This window comes from Archocentrus centrarchus, chromosome 2 (genome assembly GCF_007364275.1).
Source record: "Archocentrus centrarchus isolate MPI-CPG fArcCen1 chromosome 2, fArcCen1, whole genome shotgun sequence".
Lineage (NCBI taxonomy): Eukaryota > Metazoa > Chordata > Actinopteri > Cichliformes > Cichlidae > Archocentrus > Archocentrus centrarchus.
The window spans coordinates 20,822,111-20,845,072 of NC_044347.1; the positions used below are offsets into that span (position 1 = coordinate 20,822,111).

At 43.7% G+C, this 22,962-nt stretch overlaps 1 protein-coding gene across 7 annotated transcripts in view; it reads right to left on the minus strand.

Annotated features, from left to right (window-relative positions):
- Positions 1–1,549: 1,549 nt before the first annotated feature.
- mcf2la (mcf.2 cell line derived transforming sequence-like a) overlaps positions 1,550–22,962 on the minus strand; it is a 50,864-nt gene continuing 29,451 nt past the window's right edge. For 5 of the 7 annotated variants that reach the window (XM_030748913.1, XM_030748927.1, XM_030748904.1 and 2 more), the window contains 28 exons: positions 12,322–12,435; positions 12,015–12,131; positions 11,771–11,920; positions 11,568–11,692; positions 11,342–11,456; positions 11,147–11,266; positions 10,658–10,849; positions 10,382–10,573; positions 10,128–10,281; positions 9,918–9,970; positions 9,752–9,831; positions 9,422–9,488; positions 9,232–9,347; positions 9,039–9,108; positions 8,818–8,910; positions 8,630–8,722; positions 8,389–8,514; positions 7,471–7,692; positions 7,293–7,385; positions 7,123–7,201; positions 6,972–7,044; positions 6,770–6,876; positions 6,431–6,523; positions 5,742–5,816; positions 4,027–4,136; positions 3,789–3,901; positions 2,767–2,870; positions 1,550–2,607 (listed from right to left, as the gene is read on the minus strand). In XM_030748913.1, the coding sequence (XP_030604773.1) occupies positions 2,528–2,607; positions 2,767–2,870; positions 3,789–3,901; positions 4,027–4,136; positions 5,742–5,816; positions 6,431–6,523; positions 6,770–6,876; positions 6,972–7,044; positions 7,123–7,201; positions 7,293–7,385; positions 7,471–7,692; positions 8,389–8,514; positions 8,630–8,722; positions 8,818–8,910; positions 9,039–9,108; positions 9,232–9,347; positions 9,422–9,488; positions 9,752–9,831; positions 9,918–9,970; positions 10,128–10,281; positions 10,382–10,573; positions 10,658–10,849; positions 11,147–11,266; positions 11,342–11,456; positions 11,568–11,692; positions 11,771–11,920; positions 12,015–12,131; positions 12,322–12,435 (3,126 nt within the window). In that variant the 3' untranslated portion in view covers positions 1,550–2,527. Of the gene's footprint in view, positions 2,608–2,766; positions 2,871–3,788; positions 3,902–4,026; positions 4,137–4,936; positions 5,012–5,741; positions 5,817–6,430; positions 6,524–6,769; positions 6,877–6,971; positions 7,045–7,122; positions 7,202–7,292; positions 7,386–7,470; positions 7,693–8,388; positions 8,515–8,629; positions 8,723–8,817; positions 8,911–9,038; positions 9,109–9,231; positions 9,348–9,421; positions 9,489–9,751; positions 9,832–9,917; positions 9,971–10,127; positions 10,282–10,381; positions 10,574–10,657; positions 10,850–11,146; positions 11,267–11,341; positions 11,457–11,567; positions 11,693–11,770; positions 11,921–12,014; positions 12,132–12,321; positions 12,436–22,962 lie in introns of all 7 variants that reach the window. The other 2 variants (XM_030748954.1, XM_030748919.1) reach the window with 2 other exon arrangements.

The window sequence follows — 22,962 nt, forward strand, 5'->3', positions numbered from 1 at the left end:
ATACACAGATATGTCTCACAATATTTTTATATATCAACAGCATATTCAGTAGATGTGCAATAGGAAAATAAAGACAGTGGGTGCTGCAATGTGCTGCATAAAAAGAAACTAAAAAATAGAACCCTTTCTTGTGTCTCCAGCCTCTGAGTCAAAAAGTACAAATTATTCAGTAAGTTTTTATTGGGTGACCAAAAACTGACAAGTTTAGTGCCCGTGTCAGCTTTCTCAAGAGGGCAGAAAATAAACTCTCACAATGTACAACAGGTAAAAAATAGTTCTCCAGGAGGTTTACAGTTGGGGGTATAAAGAACATGCAACAAAGAGTGATGATACACAGAGAGTTAGACTCCTCTTAACAATATACATGCTCTTGAGGGGAACAACATGAGGTACAGAGGACACATCTGTACAAGCGTAACATATAATTCTCAGCACATTGACACATCAGTAATGCCAGCCATAGTGTAGCTCACAGTTTAACATCGAAAGGCCTGTAAACTGCTTGCTTCCTTATCCTTTATGTTCAGTGGGTGTCTAAAAAATAATGCTTCTCAACAAGTGCTCAAGAAGTTAATCACAAGCACTGATTTTAGTTGAATTAAAAAAAAAAAAAAAAGGGTGTTAATCACGGCTTTGTTGAGTCAGTGGTCGAGTCGTAAGCAGGTGGAGCTGGTTTCTTGTCCGACAACAGGGTCACACATTCAACAATTTGGGGGGGGGGGGGGGGGGGGGGGGGGGGGGGTTACAGTGCACCTTGTGGATACAATAAAATCCTGGTGTGTATATACACACCAAAAATGAACGCCCTTAGAAAAAAAATTAGGTGTCATTCAGTGTTCAGAAAAGCACAGGTTTCTGGTGTGTGTACAGAACAGCTGGTTGTCAGAGGTGTTTGGCATCAACCTGCATCAGAGCAGGGACCAATCAGAGGTTAGTTTACTCACCACCCCTGCTGTGTAATTTACACAAAAAGGTCAGACTTTTGTCTTTTTTTTTTTTTTTTTTTTTTTAAACAAGTTACTCAACTGTGACGTTTACTCAGCTACATTTTGGTGTCAAGTAAACAAGTATTGCTCTCAGGTGAGAGGTGCAAACACGTCGAGCAGGTCCGGGCCCTTGGTTAGCCCAGCTTGTGGAGAAGCAACTACCTTCACATGCTTGAATGGGGCTGGTAGCAGAGGCGTAGAGGACAAAGCCTGCGTTTGTTGCTGCGGTATAGGATAGGTGAGCACAGTGACACAAAATGGGACATACATTCAGAATATTGAGATTTGGGCCACTACGGCTGTTTGACCAGAGGTCGCACAGTTACAGCCACGCATTTGCCCATAAATGTGATCGAACTGGTGTCTGCTGAATTTGCTCTGAGGCTCACATCAGGCGAGAATGCGCACACGCACACAGACACAGAGACATTTAGTTGACACAAGCAGGTATGCAGTCACACCTGCCTGCCCACAATACATCTTCCTGAGAGGTAAATCCCGAGCAGCTCAGAGGCAGGTTGTACAACAACACCCCCCCCCCCCCCCCCCCCACCCCACCCCACCCCAGGAGAGGAGAAAAAAAAAAAAAAAGAGGTCTAAAAGTTGTTTAAGCTGCCGCCCCCTACTGGGATTTGTTTTTGATTAAGTGCAAGATGCCAGACCACCAGGTTGTGCTATTGGTGACATTCGCCTAGTGACTAGGTGTTTCTTAATATCATAAAACCAGCTTTAAGGGAAGCTCATTATCCACATGTGAGGAATCCAGCATTCTTGAATAGCTTAAAACATACAGCAACACGCCTCCACGCATTCAACCTCCTCAGTTTTCCTCCCAGATGTACTCAAAGCATTTTTTTTTCTCCCTTGTTGCAGCCACCTGCTAGTTTTCACAGTGCACGATCAGCGTCTGACACTGAAGCCGGTGTATCATGTGTCTGATGGTATCTGTGGATGTTTTGCAGAATCTGCCGCTGTGCTGCGACGTCGTTGTCGACTTGAAGGGGCTCGACTAACCAGCAGTTCTGTCCCGCTGCGGACGGCTCGTGTTTAGTGCAGATATCCTTTAAATTGTCCACGTTAATGCTACATAATCACTTGGCCTGAACCAACCTCTTCAGTAAGTTATTAGACTGTGGACATTTAGCTTTAAAGAAGGCCTCACAGGAGGTGATGCATCGCATGACTCTTATGCTGAGGAATGACTGATCCCTGATATTTCCATCTCACTTTGAAGGAACTGCAAAAAAACCCACACTTAAATTCTACCAACATGCTGATACTTGTAAAATGTAAAATGAATGTAAAAACAATTTCAAATGAGAGTGAAGTTCTTCTAAATACTCAGAAAATGGGGGTGCAGTTAGCACTCAGCCAATGCTGATTTGCAGAGAAAGTTTTGGTTTTCAGAAGGAACTGTGAGTTGGGTGTGTGTCTGAGGAAATTCCAGCCTCTATTTTTTTTTTTTTTTTTTTTAATATATAAGCATTTTCCACCTGTAAATGATTTTAGGTGCCGTGATAAAGCCGGGAAAGTAACTCAGGTCAGGGTTTGATGTCAGAGAAGCTGGTGTAGGTCTCACTGCAGCTGGAAGAAGTGCTGAGGTTCCCAGAGACGCTGCCATCTGCAGGGCAAACACACAAACAGCAATGCTTTATTAGTCCCAGACATTGCAGGGAAAAGTAGCCGCGTCACCATGCTGCATTGCTAGGCAACAGGTAACTACACTGCAGTGTGAAGGGAAAGATATGAATGCATATACCTCCTGAGTGTTGGAACCAACCTGAGCTGCTGAGTGACTGAGATGACTTGGACTCTGAGAGGAGGCTGACGAGGTTTGCTGCTGCCACCCAGCCCTCCTTATTGGTGCGAAGGTTCTTTACGAACCTGCAAAGGATTAAAAAACGTTTTGTGATTGCAAAGTCTGTTTGGAATCAAACAATGCAGATTTATTTGAGGTGGAATCACACACACTGATAAGAACCACTGTCACTGTAATATATAATATTGATCATCTTTGTTATACACCAGTGCGCTCTTAGGAAATCTTGGGTCCTGGCACATATCACACATGTAAGCATTGCTACCGATGCAAACCCTTCCAATCTCCACACCCACAGCAAATCAGCCTCCCCGAGCTGGACACTGCTCCCCATCACACCCGAAAAAGAAAAAACTCCTCTAGATGCCAATCTGATTTAACAATAGCAAAATGCACTGGAGACAGCCTGATTCATGGAGGCCCAACCTCACAACCGACAGGACCCAAAGGATCCTGGTATTAGACACCGCAGGGGCATCTCCACAGTTCTAGCCACTGTCCTGACAGCTTAAAGCTAAAGGGTGTGACTGAGAGAGTGAGGCTTGTAATAAAGTGTGCTTTGAGTGCTTTGAGTAGAAAAGTGCTGTAAAAGTAGCAGTTAATGTCGCATTTATGTTAAATGTCGCATCATGAACAGAACCCACGTTATCTTTGACTGACTCAACTTCAAAACTCCGCACTCAGCCACTTTATTAAGTACCCCTAACTAGTATCAGGTTGGACCCCCATTTTTCATGGATAGATTCAACAAGGTGCTGGAAACATTCCTCTGAGATTTTGGTCCATATTGATGTGATAGCATCAAACAGTTGCTGTACATTTGTCGGCTGCACATGCAGATGCAATTCTCCCGTTCCATCGCATCCCAAAGTTGCTCTACTGGATTGAGATCTGGTGAGTTTGGAGGCCATTTGAGTACAAAGAACTCACTGTCATGATCAAGAAAACAGTTTAAGATTAAGTTTGTTGTTGTTTTTTTTTACCACTGTCCCTCCTCTCCTTCTCTGATAAGTTGGACCATGTCTCCACTCTTAACAGACAGCTCCTGAGGCCCCGTTTTCTCGCAGTCTGCTACTACGGTGTACTTTCCCGGAACCTAAAGGGTTCAAATGTTAAAATCAGCAAAAACAGTTAACTTTAACTTTAGACCTAAAACACTAATACAGATATATTATAAAATAATAAAAAAAGACATGTAAAACTATTCATGCTCAGGCTCACCAGCTTCTTTCCTACTTCATCCTCAGGGTCAGAGTTCATGGGGTCCTCCCCACTGGAGTACCCATCATTCTCTTCTGAGGCATCCACTGAGAGAGACACCTTGTTCCAGCCTGTAGGTGGATGGTGGAAGAATCAGAGAGAGAAAAAGGTAACGGCGGGGGGATTAAATCTTTATCACACAAACTTCATGTTAAATTGAAATGAGAAATAAGTGAGGAGATAAGTGAGATTAGGCAGTCAGTAGTACTGAGTTCAATAGTAAAGTGAAGAAAGGTGGCTTGAATGGATAAAATATTTGTGAATGGGGAATTTAGTGAGGAGTACAGTGAATACCGCAGCCACACAAATCTCCTGTCTGGAGCACGAAAAGCACAAAAATCTGTTCTATCAGATTATGAAAAATTAATCCATTTACACACACTTAAAGTTCACTCCTCCAAAAGAGACAGAAGATCAGAGCAGATAGACAGGGGGGGGGGATTTATGATCAGAAAACTGAAATTTGAACCACCTGGATTCATTATAAGGCTGCTCTGACTCCCAATGCTGAGAAACAGCTGCTGAAGTGGTGCACTGTCTACCACACAGCAGCAACCCGAAACACCCAACAGTAGAAGAAGAGGGAGTGATTGATTTGAGGTCGAGTAGGCACTGTGCAAAAAAGATTTAGCCTTGAACAGAGACTTAAAGTCGAGTAAAAAGAGTAGAATTTTACCTTTAAGATCACAGCAGGTTTGAAATTATGAATCCCACTCCAATGTGCAAAAAGACAGTAAGACTCAATAAAAGGCTAAAAGGACTTCTACGGCGGATATGTCGCAGCACTTTACCTCCGTTCAAATCAATCATGAGCACCACAAACAACAGCAAACACCCAGTGTGGCTGCTGGTGCTCAGAGCAGCTCTGTACCTCGCCGCTTGCTCTGTAACAGACTAGAGGTGCTCATCCATTTGACTCTGCTCAGAGCGACGTGGGGAGACGGTTCTGAAGGGAAAGAAACGGCCAGCCAAAAAAAAAAAATAAAAAATCAGTGACAACAAGCCCGGGTCACAGGTCAGCTGATTGGCCAGTATAGTCCTTCAGTGTCCTTCTTTTTGATTCTTTGCATGTGGAGCAGGAGAAAAATGATCACACCTTGAATACACGTATGCTCAGACTGGGAGTGATGGTGTCAGTAAAGCTTTCAGACAGGTGGTCAGTTAGTAGGAGAAATACACAAACATTTACCAGATTTGTATTTGATAAACAGTGATGATGATAATGACCTGTGGATGAAGGTTAAAAAGTTGGAGGCTGGTCTGTGACAATCTGCATGTATAACAAGCTTTTGGAGGCGTTTCATTGGTCTAAATATAAATAAGTAAATATATATATGCATATGCACCAGATTCAAATTGGGGTGTTTTAGCAATATAATACATATATAAATCATAACAACTTTGGTTTTACAACCATCTTAGCCATTTATATAACTCATCTGAAGACCTCCAGGACATGCAGATGGTCTCTATTATCAGTGAGAACATGATGAACAGCCTTTGTTGGTGGACTGATACCTTGGTATAACATTACACCCCCATTATAATGAGACACACACGAAATCTACCATTATGAAGATGATCAAGACAGGAGTACACCGTAAGGAAGTGAGATGGGAAAAATAGCTAATGACCTCTAAAATGAAATGGTCCTTCATAACGGGACAGAAATATACCTTTGAACCCAAACGGTGTGGGATCGCTCTTTACCAGGTGGCGTTTGGAGCTGTGTTCAGGACTCAGAGTTGAGCCTGGGCACACAGGCAGGAAGAAGTGAAGGAGGAAGAAGAGGAGAAAAAGTGAGGGAGGAAATTAGTGTAGAGATGCAAGAAATTAACACTGCCAGTTGAAGTTTTTACATAACGTGAATAGTCTTAGATAGTCAATAGCTGTATATATGCACACCGTTACAGTGGTGGGTATTCATATTAAATATGGCTAAAGTTTAAAATTTCAGGACGACCAGCAGCCAATCAGAAAACAGCTGGCTTAAATAGCATAGAGCCCCATTTAATACTCATCTGAATCTGGCCACAGCGGCAATGTTGAAGTTTTACCACCAAGAGGCAGACTGTCTCCAGCATAATAGCTGGGATCATGAGTGCTCCATTAGGCCATGAACCAGGTTAGACTGGAGGAGGGCAATTAATTACTGGGCACTGGGTAAAAGCTAAAACAGAGGCTTAAGTGGAGTCAGCAAACCTGATTCTGAAGCCTCGATCTAATATATTAGTATTCTTAATTCATATATTGAAGGGTGTCTCTTACTGCGAATCAATTTAACTATTCATTACTAAAAGAGAGTGGAACACAGTCTGACAGGCCACACTGAGCATTATTCTTCCTTTACACTCGCCAGTGTTACCTTTGGGACTCTTGAGATTGCTGAAGCTCTGCAAAGTAAAGCGCTTTTTAGCCACTGAGGACCTGTCAGTGGTCGGGCTGGTCACCGGCTCATCTGGAAGCAATGGTTTGAAATGAGTTGCAGGAGAAGAGGATAAGAGTGGGGGAGCGATGAAAAGACAGAAGAAGCCCCCAAAGAGGGGGAAAAAAAAAAAAAAAAGAGCGGATGCATGAAGACAAGAAGAGTCCGGATTAGAGGGAGTTTACAGTGCAGCTTTGAGTAGGGACTTAGAGCCAACCATTAATGGTTAGTATTATGTATGCCCGTCTTTGAAGATGCTGCATTAACTCCGACACTCACCTTTGTGTTTGGGCGAGGATGAGGAGTTGCTGTCAGCAGTCGGGGCTGTCTCAGTCTTCTTATCCTCTTGCTTCTTCTGGTTCTTCTGTCCACTGTTGCGGAAAGGGCTGAAAAGACAAAGAAGAAGAAGAAAATGATATCTTTTGTTTTCCTCATTATTGATGTGTCTAATGAGTCCCTATGTGAAATATCTGGCACCAACCTGAGAGAGATGGAAGGGCTGTTGTTGGTGGGATTTGGGGACATAGAGTCTGAGCTCTTCTGCTGGCTGGCATCTGAAAAATACAAGATTTTTTAAAATGCTGTGCAAAAGACAAGGAAGAGAAATAAATAAGCCTTTGTGTTCACAACACCTCTGCAGGCTCGGAGCTGCTGAGTCAGAACTTTGCGGATCTCGTTCACCCATGCAGTTTTAATCTCTGGCGTCGGGGCCTGGGCGGAATGAATAATGACAATCGTTCATTTCTTTATTCGTCATCTCTGAGGCAGGATTAGTAAAACCGATTAGGCTGAATGATGTTACCTGTACTATAAAAACTTCATCTCTGGAATTGCACCAGATCTCAAACTTCTTGTTGTCTCCTTTGGCGTTCTCCGTAATGCCCACCGCACTCATCTGAAAGCAAAAAGAATGAAGAAACACTTATTTACTGCAGGGGTTTGTCATCAACTTCCTTAAAAACTGAGCAAAGTGTGCTTACACTGAGGGAGTGTTTGAAGCTGTAAGACGGAGCTTTCTCGTAGCCCTCCCCGTTCTCCTCTCTCCTCTTACAGAACAGCAGGGCCTTCTCGTGCAGGAACAGGTGCCTTTGCATGGGCTTGAACCTGGCCAAGTCCTTCACTTTGGCGTGACCTTTCTTATGCTCGGTCCACACGCTAAAGGAGCCCTGCATCAGCAGACGGCCCAGCTCTGACAGGTTACCCTGAAAGGATGAAAAGACAGATGCACATTTTGGATTTTGTACAACCACCACAGGTTTCTTTCTTCATGCACACATGACACAGAATCATCTCTAGGCGTTGAGAGGAGTCACACAAAGGCTGAACTAGAATGCACAACTCCTGCAGTGACTGATTCAGGTACCCGAAAACTTAACTTGCTGATCATCTGAGAACTGGAAGAACATTCAGGAGAGCCTTTAAGTTTTACGTCATTGTAGTTTTGAAACTGGCCACACGATGGTGGTATAACAACTGTTTTTGACTGAGGAATTTCACCATTGGGCAGCCTGCCATGTTTCACTACTGTAGCTTTTACTGTTTCTAGTTATATGTGATTATAGGTACTTTTACCCTTTGTTCAAGAGGACAGTGCAGAAAAGAAACAGGAAAGTGGGGGGAGAGTTGGATCAAGAACTCTAGAATTCGGTAAATCCATTAGCCAGCTCAATCGGGTGAGCTGCAGCGGACCCCAGTAGTTCTTGTTAAAAGATGAATGACCTTCTCACGCTCAGTATTTTAAAGGAACGTGTGAAACTGCAAACTCAAGTCAAATTTGTCTGTAGCTGGATGAAGCATTTAATCATTTGACCGCATCCACAAAAAAAAGTTTGTTAACCCATCACTCGCAAACAGTTACACCTAAGGAGCAACTGCGTTTGCAGTGTACTTTCTCTGACCTCGTATCCTGTGATGGCAATGAGATGCATGGAGTCATTAACAGCTTTCAGAATCCCAAGGATGGAGGAGAGTGCTTCCTGTAGGTCATCACAACCATCACAGCCTTTGCTGTACTTCAACATCTCCTGCAAACATAGTAATAATATTTAAAAAAAAAAAAAAAACACACAAAGCAGAGAACACAGTGAGTCATTCCTAAACTTACATAACAGGTGCATAAAGTACATGAACGGAGCTGACCTTAAGCAGTAGCTGGTACTTGGTGATTCTCTGGACAGGTTTAAGGAGGTAGGAGTCCAATCCAAGTTTATGTTCCAGCTTCTTCTGGCACTCCTGGTTTACAAAACATTACCGGTTAAGATACTTTATATTGTTGCTGCTGTAAACCCAGTGAAAAGGAAGGTGTTGTTACAGCTGCAAGGGCCAACCTGGAAGAAGGCACAGTCGGAGCACTGTCTCCACAAGCTCTCCGAGCGAGGTTTATTTTGGCAGTAAGCCTCGTAGATCTGCAGGTCCATCATCTAACGGAGAAAACAATCATTAGCAAGTTAGTACGAGCTCACTTGCTGTTGATGGAAACAGCTTGTTGATGTGATTCCTGTCGAGACAATGATGTAGAGATGCAGTCACGTCTAAAAACAGCGCTTACCCGTTCTAAAAAGCAGCGGCCCACCAGCTCCGGGCAGTCCGTGTATGCTTCCAGATCCTTTAGAAATGTCCTGGAGACAGGAAAAAGGGGCATAAATACTCAAACAATGAACAATACACGTGCATTTGCTGAGCCCTGACCTCCAGACATATTACCAACATACTGTATATTCAATCAACTGAAAGAAGTGTACCGTTTGTGAAACTGGTAGATTTCTGGCATGTTGCCAAACAGGATGTCCTTCTTGCTGTGCAGGTTGCTGGGGATGAGGTGAGCCATGGCAGGGTTGTCCATCTCTGCTGCATAGCCCTGGATTTAATGTCTCACATTTAGCAAAAGCTTCAAAGGCCTCCCAGCCCATTACTGACGGTAACAACACTCACCTCCAGCACGCACAGAAGCTCCTCTACATAAGCTCTCTCCGTCTCCAGCAGCTCGTTCATCACGTGACTGGAAAACACACAGACAAAAAAGCAAACTAAGCATCAACTGTATCGCTGATAGCCTGCTGCTGTTTTATTGTAGCCCTTGCTTTCTAAGTCAGCTCGAGACCCAAGTCACAGAAATATCTGGAAGCCTATTTATTAAAAAAGTTTTTTAAAAAAAGCATATTTATACCTTTAAATTGATATAGACTACAAAGAGAAAGCAGCATGACTAGTCAATAATTGCTTTCTTATCTAGGGTTCTGTGAGTGACCTTTGACCCCTTACCGCCGAAGCACTGCCAGGTTTTCTTCTTCTTCTGAAAGAGAAGCATGTCTTGTGCCACCATTATGTACAGGAGACTCTGCCTGAAAAAGGATGCAGCCGCACATGTTTATTGTTTACAGCCATTTGCAGCTATTTTACAATATTCCTAGAAATGATCATAATTTACCTTTTTGGAGAGGACATTATCAGCAGAGTATCTCCTCTCTTTTCTCTCTTGATCTGGTCATGAGAAATATGTTTTTGTGACTTATTAGTCCAAGTCTAAATGTGTCTATCTCATTCTACCAAACCACTAAACAAGTAAGATGTCCCATGGTTTGATTTAAATTCTTGGCGCTTGTTTCTCAAAATCGATTACAAATCGCTCAATACTTACTGGGAGAAGAATGCGGAGACTTGACTTCAGGTCTCGGCGCTACCGGCTGGACTGGTCTAGTCTGTTTAGCGGCGAGCTTCTTCAGGCTGATGCGTCTCTTCTCAAACATCTCCTGGACGGAGCTTTGTTTCTGGAAAACTCTCTCTATCTGGTCCTGATGGAGGACAGATAACATTGCAGCTCAACACAACATATTACACGTTAAAAGTTAATGAAATTATTAGAAAAACTTATATGAAAATCTTCTCACGGACCCTGAGCTGAGAGTTGAGCACGGCCTCGTACTGGCAGCAGATGGCGCTGCGGTCAGTGAGGGTGTGCAGGGCCGCGGTATCCAGGTATCGCTCCAGTTCTTGTAGAGCTGCTTCTGCTCCATCCTGAGACTGACAGCGGTCCACTGGCTGGCTAGCCAACAGGAAGATGCCTTCCTCACACCACCGTGATGCCTTTGGGGAAAATACCTCTGAGTACTTCTGAGAAAATGGTGGATGTATGGTGGATGATTAGGGACGACTTACTCACGCTCTTACCTTATCCAGAGAGTGGTGGAGCTCCATAGCTCTGAGCAGGAAGCTCTTTTTGCTCCTCAGAGTGGAGGTGATCTCCTCACAGACTCCTCTCAGCTCGGTACACTTTGGCCTGATGGAGTCCTCAGCATAGTGGGAGTTTTCTATCAACCTGTCACCTTCACTGACCAAGGACAAGGCGAGGTCCAGGACATCCTTTTAAAACACAGCAAAGACGCTGATTCTAAATATCAGAATATATCTTTAATATAAGTTAGGATCAACATTTTGAAGATCTATACAGACCAGCAGGCACACTGCATAACAATAATTTTCTGATATTCTGCACTAACAGTGGACAGAGCAGGTTATTGATTATATAATCAGCAGTAAGTGTTGAGCATGTCTTTTTGAACCATGTGAGCAAGATTGTGGGTGGGTGTGTGTGTGTGTGTGTGTGTGTGTGTGTGTGTGTGTGTGTGTGTGTGTGTGTTTGCCATTGTGTGTTCTTACACGGGCTTTGTCCTCATGGCCGCTGAGCTCTCGGAGGACGTGCTCAGCGTGGGCGGGGTTTACGCTGACCTCCGAGAAGCCTGACAACCTCTCCAACATCACATCAAGCTGGCCACGCACCTGAGGAGCACAGGTACTGTTAGCGCACCGTTTTCCGCATTTGGATGCGAGATCAGAGGATTAAACTTGACTCACTTCACGGAAGTGCTGCTCAAAATGGCGGAGCTGCAAACACTGCTCCAGCTTTGCGCGATGGCGCTCCCAGAAGTCATCAAATGCCGTCTCCGTTTCGTCCAGCTGACCCAGGAGTCTGAGGGGGAGGAGGGAAATGAGAAGTGATGGGGAAGAGCGAGGACATCTATTCATGCATGCAAGGGGAACTTCATTCTCTATTTTTGTATCCTTCAATCTAGTCCTCTACCTCTGTACAGTAGCTACGTTTTCCAGTTCATCGTGAGTCATGTTGTATTCAGGGTCCGTCTGTAGGGGCTCATTGATGCACTCCAGCAGGCGTCGTCCTTGAGACTGCGCCACCTGCAGGTCCTCCTGGAAATTCAAAGAGACACCCAGACCTTTTTAAAAATGTCTAAAAATTTTTGTGGTGAGAGAAGAAGCATCTCTGACCTTCATTTGATCCTTTTTCAGCGTGTGCGTCTGCAGCAGGTTGGTGGTGGCCTCCGCATCGTTGGGTAATTCGGTCTCTGCGAGCTCTGTGCCAAACGCCTGCAGGGTCTGAGCCGTGGTCTTCACCATGAGGGCAAAGGCCTCAATGGCCTGTGGAGGACACGCAAGTATATATGCACAAAGAAGGAAGACGTGAGAATGAAAATAGACTGAAATAGAAATAAAATAATGTGTGTGCACATACAGTGCGGTGTGAGATCCAGCTGTCATGGCAGTATTCCTGTGTGCCTCCCAGCTCTTTGGTTAGTTGTCCTGGATCGATATACGCATGGAGCTCAGTCACAGAACTCAGCATCACCACCTGACAGACACACACACACACACAAGCTGATTAAATTAAATACGATCACTCATTTATATCATAACAAATACAGACAAAAAAAGGAAGAGATGATAGTGACGACAGCTCTATACTGGTTAAAATAATGCTTTCAGTGAGTCATAATGGATGCATTACATAAAGACAAAGTGATGCAGTGTATTAGTCATACCTTCATTTTGAACTCATCCTTGTTGAACTTGAACAGGAAGTCTGACAGAGTCCGCTGGAACAAAGTAGTGGGACGCAACACCAGAACCAAGTGTAAGTTCCCGGGAAATGAACCCTGAGAGAGAGAGAGGGGAACAGGGAGTCAGACAAGGATCAATGCCCTTCACCACTTTATATTTGAAGCATTTATGATTTATTCTAAGAAACTTCAATAAAAACATTTCTAAAAACAAAAAACAGTCATTATTGAAATAATATAACCAGTAATTATTTGGCTAGGCCAAACCACAGTGATACTTATCTATGAAAGACAGCAGTAGGACACATGATCTCAATATTTTTAAAATGATAATATTTGATTATATTATTATATTAAAATGCAATAATAACTAACAACATTAACTAATTTATGGAAACCTTTAAAATCAAAGAGGCAAAAACAGAATACTCACAGAAAGCCAAAACTTAAGATCAAACAAAACACATGATTACATCAAAGATGAGATACATAAAAAAATAAATAAATAAAAAATATAGTTGCAGCCATCACCAATTTGGAGTCTCGCATGTATTTGATACGTGATGTGACGAGATCGAGGTGTGTTACAGAGACACAACACAGCGCTGTTAAAGTCACCTGCCTGAACTAGCTCGCAGGCTTTGTTTCTTTTTAGGGAATTTTGTTAGCATTGGTGACATCACAGCACCACAAGCCACTTGACAGCTTTCACCATACCGCGTTCACACATCAGATGAGCAGCAGTACAGAATTTCTAGCAGCACTCACCTTGGACCACCACAAACAGCTGCTTTTTTTTTTTTTATTAATACAAATGCTTCTATTTTGATTCAGCTCCTAAATCCTTAATCCGTTGTAATTCCTCAGTGACCATTTGGCATATCTGAGCAGAATGATTGTATTTTAGGGGTAAAATCTACTTCACTTATAGAAAAATAAAATGGCATTAAGAGTGACGTTAATTTAAATTCAAATATAGATTCACTGGCCACTTTATTAGTTACATTGTTCAACTGCCACTGTTCAGCACAACTCAGACAAGCACATGGCAGCAACTCAATGCATTTATGCATATAAACATGGTCAACCTGCTGAAGTTCAAACTGAGCATCAGAATGGGGAAGAAAGAGTATTTTAGAAAGTGCTGCTCTACAGGGATTTTCCCACACAAACATTTCTAGGGTTTACAGTAAGTGACAGTTCTCTCGGAGGAAACTGAGGCTGCAATTTGCGCAGGCTCACCAAAACTGTACAATAGCAGATTGGGAAAAAAACGTTGCCTGGTCTGCTGAGGCTCCATTTATTTCTGCTGTGACATTCGGATGGCAGGGACAGAAATTGGCGTAAACAACATGAAAGAATGGATCCATCCTGCCTTGTGTCAGAGGTTCAGGTTGTTGTTGATATGGTCAAAATCTGTGAGGAATATTTTCAGCACCTGGCTGGGGGGGGGGGGGGGGGGGGGGGGGGCTGTCAACCTTTTCAGTAATAACTGCAGAGTCCCGGTTTAATGGTGCAGCTCCTGAGTGAGAAATTAGCCGCCGTCCCACTGGTGCAATCCTGAACCAGCAATAAAGAGATTTTTCTAGCATTTAACATCTAATAAATCCACTACATTTCTTTGCAGTTCCCTTGTTGCAACTCCCACCCGGAAAGCTGTGACCGCGGAGTAATTTTATTAGTCCTGCGACTTCGGGGAGTAGCTGTTGTTTTTGCCGCCTCCACAGAACACAGAGAGCTGCCTTTACGTGGACAGCGGCTCAGGAGGCCACTCAGCCGAAAGGCTATATCGGTTATGGCTTCCTCTAAATCCCTGAGTGAATTGCTCCACCCTGTTAGACCTCGTAAATCAATGCAGGATGACATGCGCGCACGCGCACACACACACACACACACACACACACACACACACACACACACACACACACACACACACACACACACACACACACACACACACAGCACCAGAGGCAAGCTTGGAGATCTGTGACAAGCTCATGACATTTTTAGCAGTGCCATAAATGTAACTAGTTGGAAAAAAAAGTAGATAATATAAAAGTAGATAAAATTTTTAAGAAGATGCTTCAAATTAAGGCTATTTTTGTTTATAATATGTTACACTTCACACCGCTTTTTTTTTTTGTTAAAACCCTGCCAATCAGGCAGCATAAACACTTGTGCCTTTCCTGGTGATCAAACTTGAGCAGAGGCTGAATGTACTGAGCCACACAAGCAGCTGACCAACACTCATAATTCTAAAGAAAGTGGGCCCTATCATTTGGAAATATTTTTAGTAGCTTTATACACTGAATGTGAATGTGTGAGGACAGAAGCTAGCCCCAATAATACAGTCTGTAGAAAATGGTGCCACAGCTGCCTTATTCATCAGACTCACTGGGAACGAGCCTTAAAGAGTACGAGCCCTATGATAAATAAGTCATCCGTAAAGCATGGCTTCAATTTAGTCTACAAGGAGGACTGCACTAGTACAGAGGCGTGCACACATGCATGTGCACACATGCATGCGCACACATGCATACATTGTCGTCATGAAATGCCTGCATTGGGTTGTCATGGAAACGCATGGAGAGACTTAGTAGGAAAGCGAGAGAGACAGAGAGAGAGAGTAAAGAACGACAGAGAGTAGCAGAGGAGTCCTCAAAGTGTTCCTGGTGCTGCAGCCTCATTCTACTCTTCCAGTCATTTATTTTTGGCTTACACACACACTCACAGACACACACACACAGAGCGAGCTTGCTGTGATGTTGATGAAAGTCAGCCAGGTTGGAAAATTCACTCATTCTATGTGGTATCGTTCCAATTTGTACCCATATTGCCTGCATATTTTTAAATACCGTGCTGCCTGTTGTGATTTTTGACACACACACAAAAAAATATATATATAATTTTTTTTTTTTTAATTGTTTTTCCTTTTTTTTTTTTTTTTAAATTGAGGTAGTTCTTCTATCAATCAACACACCATCCAGAAAGCAGTGAGCAACGCATTCGTAATTGGAGGTCATTAAATTCAATAAACCCTGAGAGGTCTTGGTTTAATTTGTAGCTCAGCATTAACATGACAATACATGCGCTCCTCAGTGCAATCCCCATGACAGATGAACACTGATACCCTGCATTTACATTAAATAAACCTATGCGTGCACACACACACACACACAGACATTTTCCTCACAGATAAAAAGCACACATTAATAAATGATAAGGATTAGAATATAATTTTCTTTTGAGCAGGATGATGGAGGGAGGAAGGATGGGTGGAATGGAAAAACCACTTCAGTCATGTCCTCTAATCACATCCACACTGCTCTCCTGGGAGTCGGACAGCAACCATATTAAACCACCTCCGTCCACATGCTCAAATCTCCTCCGTCTGCACCACAATTTTTCACTTTTGAACATGAAACTGTCCCGACTGTGACAAAGAGATTCAGCTGGGATCTGGACAGAGAGAATGCTGCCATTTAACGGCTTTTTAGCTGATGTTAAAAATGATCTGTTGCAGCAAACTCGAGCCTCTTGCTGGCACCGGCTGACTGAGCCATCTGCATCTTCACCCTCCAGCAATGTTCCTGTATGCATGAATGCCTGTATATTTATTACCCCTAATCACAAAGATGGGCTGCAACAGACATGAAGGTGTCCCATCATCATGTAACTGGATTGCATCTCTAAATAAATACTGTAATATTGTGTGGTGTATATGGATGACTAAGTGGGAACTTGTAGTAAAAGATGAGTTTAGAAAAGGAAAGTAACACTGTGAACATGAGCAATAATATGCTCTCTAGACCAGTGAAGTGTTTCTTTAATTCTTTAAACCCAATACATGAATGCCTCTGTACAGTAACCAATTATTTCTGCACAAATAAATATTGTAATCAAATTATCCAGTGAACTAAATGCATTTGAGTTTTCATTATTTAATTGCATTTTATAGCACAACAGCATACATTAGACTTGCATGAGCACATCTGTGCCTTTTCTTTATCCTAATACCACTAATACTGACCACTCTTCTTTTTTCCCCCATTCCCGCTGGCGAACCAGCAAATGGCAGCACGCGACCTTGAGCAGCCGTCATGAACAGAGCATCTCACGGGACAATAAACAACCTTCATTCTCCAATGAGGCCGAGTGCCACTGGCTAGTGTCCAGCAAGCACATCCACCAGAGGCAATTGGAATGAGGAGACTGAGGAGGAGATCATGTCAGACATTCCTCTCGCCACCCGGCCTTCATGCCTTCAGGTTAGGTTATAATGCTGCCTGCTTCAAGTATGGACTTCATACACTTTTATATTGTACCCTCCCTACATGAAACATTAAGGGATTCTTATAATGGCTTCAAACTGCTGTTTTAAATCTTATTTACATGAAATATCTACTGCATCAAACCATTATATAATTTTTAAGTGCAGACTGCGAAAATATAAAACAAGCATCTCACCACACGGAGCTGAAAATAAGAATACACATTCCAGCATTCCGAGTTCAAATATTCCTTTGTAAAAGTGAGGAGGGAGACTCTGGCAGGACGAGCTGAAACACGAAAGCTGAACAGAAGAATGGAGTGATGGATGACAAAAGGGGAAAAGAGACGGGTAATGAGAGGGAGAGGTAAAGGAAGGAAGGGATATCCAGCAGAGAAGCTTCTGCTGCCACGCTGATAAACTCTACCACCACTCTAGATTATAGGAGGAGACTATTCGTCATCTTGGTTTGATTCTTCTTCTTTTTTTTTAATCTTTTGTTAGTCTTTTCTTTCTTTATATTAAACTGAGCACAAAAGACCAACTGAACAAAAATGAAAACGTATCAAAGGAGACATTATATACTGTGCAGCTTTGGATGTATGAATTTAATTGGTAAATGTGGTGGTGGTACTGATCACTTTTAATATAATGTTTTGTTATAAATAAAATGTAATTTTGCAGGAGGTCATTTCAAGACTCCAGGACGCCTCACACCCTGCAAGGATATAGTCTCAAGTCTCTCAATAAGATGATATCATTAACTGATACAGATTTGTCACAGATAATCAGTCTGAGCTTACAAGTTGTCTGATATGAAAACTGAATACAGAAAAAGACGCAGTGGGTAATTTAGAAGTGGTTTTATTACATTGTTTGGCCAGTAAGGTGGTTTTGGCTTCATGGTTTGAAATGTATTAATGTAGCAAAGTAGCAGCACAGCTGAGCAGATGCAGCTAAGATACCAGCTGATACAGTACATATTGCTGGAAAGCTGATAAACAATGGCAGCATAATTATTCCATTTTCAGAATACATAACTTACCATTATATGTGCATATATAAAGAATATTAGACAATGTACTAATACTTGAGTATTATAACTCATCAAAAATTAGTATCGGGTTGTGCGTTAGATCACCTGTTTGAACTTTTGCGTTCAAGCCCACCCAGACCATTATCAAACACTCTTGCCCCAATTTCCTGTCCAATCCCTTTTGCTCCAGCAAATATCACAGTGGCAGACCTCCAGGAAAGAGTCACAAATATGAAGAGCTGGACAGCACCAGGCCTTGACATGATTCACACCAACTGGCTAAAGAAACTAACTGCACTCCACAAGCACCTGGCAGCACAAATGAACCAGCTGCTGAAGGCTAAAATGCACCCAGAATGGCTGACTGAAGGCCAGGCAGTCCTGATCTCCAAGGATCGCCAGAAAGAACGGGTCCCATCCAACTACCAGCCAATAATCTGCATCACTACAACATGGAATCTCCTGTCAGGCATCATAGCAGCTAAGATGAGCAGGGACATGGCTCAATCCATGAGCGGGACCCAGAAAGGAATTGGCAGAGATACCAGGGGAGCAAAACACCAGCTACTGGTAGATGGAGCAGTCACTCGAGACTGTGAGACTAGCCTGACCAACCTGTGCACCGCCTGGATTGATTACAAGAAAGCCTATGATTCAGTGCCACACACATGGATCCTGGAATGCCTCAAAGTATACAAGATCAACAGGACCCTAAGAGCCTTCATCAAGAACTCAATGCGAATGTGGAGAGCAACACTAGAGGCCAACTTCAAGCCAATTGCACAAGTCACCATCAAGTGCGGGGTTTACCAAGGAGATGCTCTGTCCCCACTGTTATTCTGCATAGGCCTGAACCCCCCCTCAGCCAGATCATCAACAAGACTGGCTATGGATACCGACTACAAAATGGAGCAAACATCAGCCACCTCCTGTACATGGATGACATCAAGCTGTATGCCAGAAGTGAACAAAATATTGATTCACTGATCCACACCACTAGGATCTACAACAGTGACATTGGAATGTCATTCGGACTGGAGAAGTGTAGTCGGATGGTAACAAAAAGAGGGAAGGTAGTCAGACCTGAGGGGATTGCACTACCAGAAGGCAACATTGCAGATATTGAAAATAGCTACAAGTACCTTGGAATCGCACAGGCAAATGGGAACATGAAAAGGCCGCTAGGAAAGCTGCAACCACTAAGTACCTGCAGAGAGTAAGGCAAGTCATGAAGAGTCAGCTGAATGGGAAGAATAAGATACACCTACGCCCCTGGCCAGCTGTCAGATATCCTGCTGGGATAACAAGCTGGCCAAAGGAGGAAATAGAAGCCACTGATGTCAAGACAAGAAAGCTCCTTACCATGCATGGAGGGTTTCACCCCAAATCCAGCACCCCGAGACTGTACACTACGTGGAAGGAAGGAGGCCGGGGACTAGTGAGTGTCAGAACCACTAGATGAAACAACAAAGATCCATAAATACATCAGGAAGACAGCCACAAATGATCATGTGCTTAGTGAGTACCTCAGGCAGCAAAAACCCAAGAAAGAAGAGGAGAAAGAACAAGAATCATCATAGAAGGCATGTACTACCGGCAGATAGAAGAAGTGTCTGATATAGAAAATTCCCACCAACGGCTGGACAAAGCTGGACTGCAAACATAGCACAGAGGCACTAATGATGGCAGCAGAGGAACAAGATCTAAGCTCAAGATCGATAGAGGCTGGAGTCTACCACACTAGCCAAGACCCCAGATGCAGGCTGTGCAGAGACAATCCAGCACATAACAGCAGGCTGCAAGATGCTAGCATGTAGGGCATACATGGAATGCCATAACCAAGTGGCCGGCATAGTATACAGGAACATCTGTGCCGAGTATGACCTGTCCCAAGGTCAAAATGGGATACGCCCCCAACGGTGGTCGAGAATGACCGAGCTAAGACCCTGTGGGACTTCCAGACAGAGAAACTGGCGATGGCTAACCAACCAGACATGGTAGTGGTGGCAAAACAGAGAAAGAAAGCCATAGTGACAGATGTAGCAATATTAAGAAATAGGAACATCAGGAAGAAGAAACACAAGAAGCTTGATAAATACCAAGGGGTCAGAGAAGAGCTAGAGAAGATGTGGACGGTGATGGTAACAGTGGTCCTCGTGGTAATTGAAACACTCAGTAGTCCCGCACCGTTGCCTACAACTCCGGCCTCGCCTCTGGGAACATGGAGGACTATACAAGGCTGCATCATACAACGTCCGCAGAGCGGTGAAAGAGGCTAAACATCGCTACGGCCGCAGACTGGAACAGCAACTACAACAGTCTGACTCCAGGGGACTGTGGCAGGGACTACGCACCATCACGGACTACAAAGCACCACACACACACCCGGTGAGTGCCGACGCTTCTCTGGCTGATGAACTCAACATCTTCTTTGCGCGCTTTGAGTCGGGAAGCCGACAGCCCGCTGCGCTCCCGGCCGGAGGGGCGGAGACACTCACTGTGACGGAGCGCGACGTGAGGAGGGCGTTTAGACGTGTAAACACCAGGAAAGCGGCTGGACCAGACGGTATTAGTGGACGTGTCCTTAAGACCTGCGCTGACCAGCTGGCACCTGTGTTTACACTGATATTCAACCTCTCACTGAAACTGTGTGTGATTCCCACCTGCTTTAAAAAGTCCATCATAGTCCCTGTCCCAAAGAAACCACACCCCAGCAGCCCCAATGACTTCAGGCCCATAGCACTCACCTCTGTGGTGATGAAGTGTTTTGAAAGACTCATCAAGACATTCATCACCTCCTCACTGCCCACCACCCTCGACCCACTACAGTTTGCCAGACAGATCCACAGATGACGCCATATCCTTCCTTCTCCACAAGACCCTTTCACACATAGACACTGGTAAGGGGAACTATGTGAGAGTGCTGTTTGTAGATTACAGCTCAGCATTCAACACCATAGTTCCCTCCAGGCTGGTCTCTAAGCTGCTGGACCTGGGCCTGGGCCCATCCCTGTGCAGGTGGGTTCACAGCTTCCTGACCAGCAGACCACAGGTGGTACGAGTGGGTCACCTCACCTCATCCTCCCTCACCCTCAACACTGGATCCCCCCAAGGCTGTGTGCTCAGCCCTCTGCTGTACTCACTGTACACCCATGACTGCGAGGCCACGTCAGAGTCCAACGTCATCATCAAGTTTGCTGACGACACTGCTGTTGTGGGACTAATCTCTCACAATGAGGAGACAGCCTACAGGAGAGAGGTCTCCCGCCTGGAGAACTGGTGCCAGGAGAACCACCTCCTGCTCAACGTCAGCAAAACAAAGGAACTGATCGTGGACTTCAGCAGGAAGCAGCAGAGGGACTACCATCCACTTGTCATCAGTGGTGCTGAGGTGGAAAGAGTGGACACTTTCAAATACCTGGGAGTGACCATCTCACAGGACCTGTCCTGGACTCATCACATAAACATCACTGTGAAGAAGGCCAGACAGCGTCTCTACCTCCTCAGGCGGCTGAGAGACTTCAAGCTCCCACTCAAGGTGCTCAGGAACTTTTACACCTGCACCATCGAGAGCATCATGCGTGGGAGCATCACCACCTGGATGGGAAACTGTACCAAGCAGGACTTCATGGCCCTAAAAAGGGTGGTTCGTTCAGCTGAACGGACCATCAGAACCACCCTCCCCAACCTGCAGGACATTTACACCAAGCAGTGCAGGCTGAGGGCCATGAAGATCCTAAAACAGCCCAGCCACCCCGGACACTCTCTCTTCTCCCTGCTCCCATCAGGCCGGCGTTACCGCTGCCTGAGGACTAAGACTGAAAGGTTGAAGAAGAGTTTTTACCCACAAGCCATCCGTCTGCTCAACTCTGAGCCCTAACTGGACCATTATTGCACAATGTAAATATTATAATTTATAAAAGTGTGTATAGTGTATAGTATATAGAGTATAGTGTATAGTGTGAATTACTTTTTTTTCATTTTTATTCTTCTTATTTATATGTGTGTGTATATATGGTTGCAGGTACAAAATACATTTCACTGTGCATTGTACTGTGTATAACTGTGCATGTGACAAATAAACACTATCTTATCTTATCTAATTGAAACACTCTCCCCAAACTGGGAGAATGGTTCCAGCAGATTCCAGGAACAACATCCAAGATCTCAGTCCAGAAGAGCGCAGTCCTGGGAACAGCTAAGATACTGCGCAGGATCCTCAAGCTCCCAGGCCTCTGGTAGAGGACCCGAACTTGGAGGACAAAGACCGCTCCCAGGGCGAGTGGAGAATTTTATATAAAATCCAGCTGTTTCATCCTTTAACTTTATATTGACAAAAAGAACAAGCTACAATATGTTAACCTGTTAACTTGACAAAATGTTAATATCTTGTCAGTCACTAGTTACTGATAAAAACAGGAAATTATATCGGATAATAGGATCTCAGTGCTTGGTACATACTCCATCATTACATTCATACTTTGCCTCAAAAAATGTGTTTGTTTTCATGGACCTCACTGTGCTTCTGCTCACACTTTCAAGTGGCTTTACACCTGATAAAGAAGAGAGACAGCGAGTTCATCAACATCCCTCTCCAGGACACTGAATGAGCCAATGGACTGGAACAATGGTTCATTATTACCGTTATTAGCACTGGATATTTTTGGTGTGCAGGTTAACGTGACTTTGTGGAGTTTATTTACCAAAGCCAGCAGCCTCATTATGACTTATTGCCACAGTGGGGATAGTTTCCTAGAGATACCATGGAAAAACCGTTAGGCTCGATGATAACCAGTGTCCAATCAGCATACATTTGCATATATTTGCATACATTGGACATGGTAAATGGTGTAATACAGGACGAGCATCCTGACAACAGATGTGAAGGGTGTGGCGAAGCTTCATCCTCATGTTGGCCGATGTTATTAAGATTCACAGATAGAGTACTGTATACAGATGAATGACTAAATGTTCAAAGATAGTGTGAGGAAGTGTGAGTTATTTTTCATAAGAAAGATTTATGTTGCTCTAATAATAATTTTTAAAAAACATAGCTAACCAATGAGAAGACTCAGCATCAGCTATTGGCTGAATTTTAATTTCAAACATTGGTATCGGACAAGAACTTCACAATCGGTGCATCTCTTTTTGAAACAGGGCTGCACTTAGTGATCATTTTTATTACCTGTTAATCCATTGAATATTTTCTTTAGTAGAACAAGTAATAAAAACAGTAGTTAAAAAAAAAAACTCCTATAATTTCCAACCTTGGCATCTTCAAATGTCTTAAGATGTAAGACATTTAATGCTGTGGCAT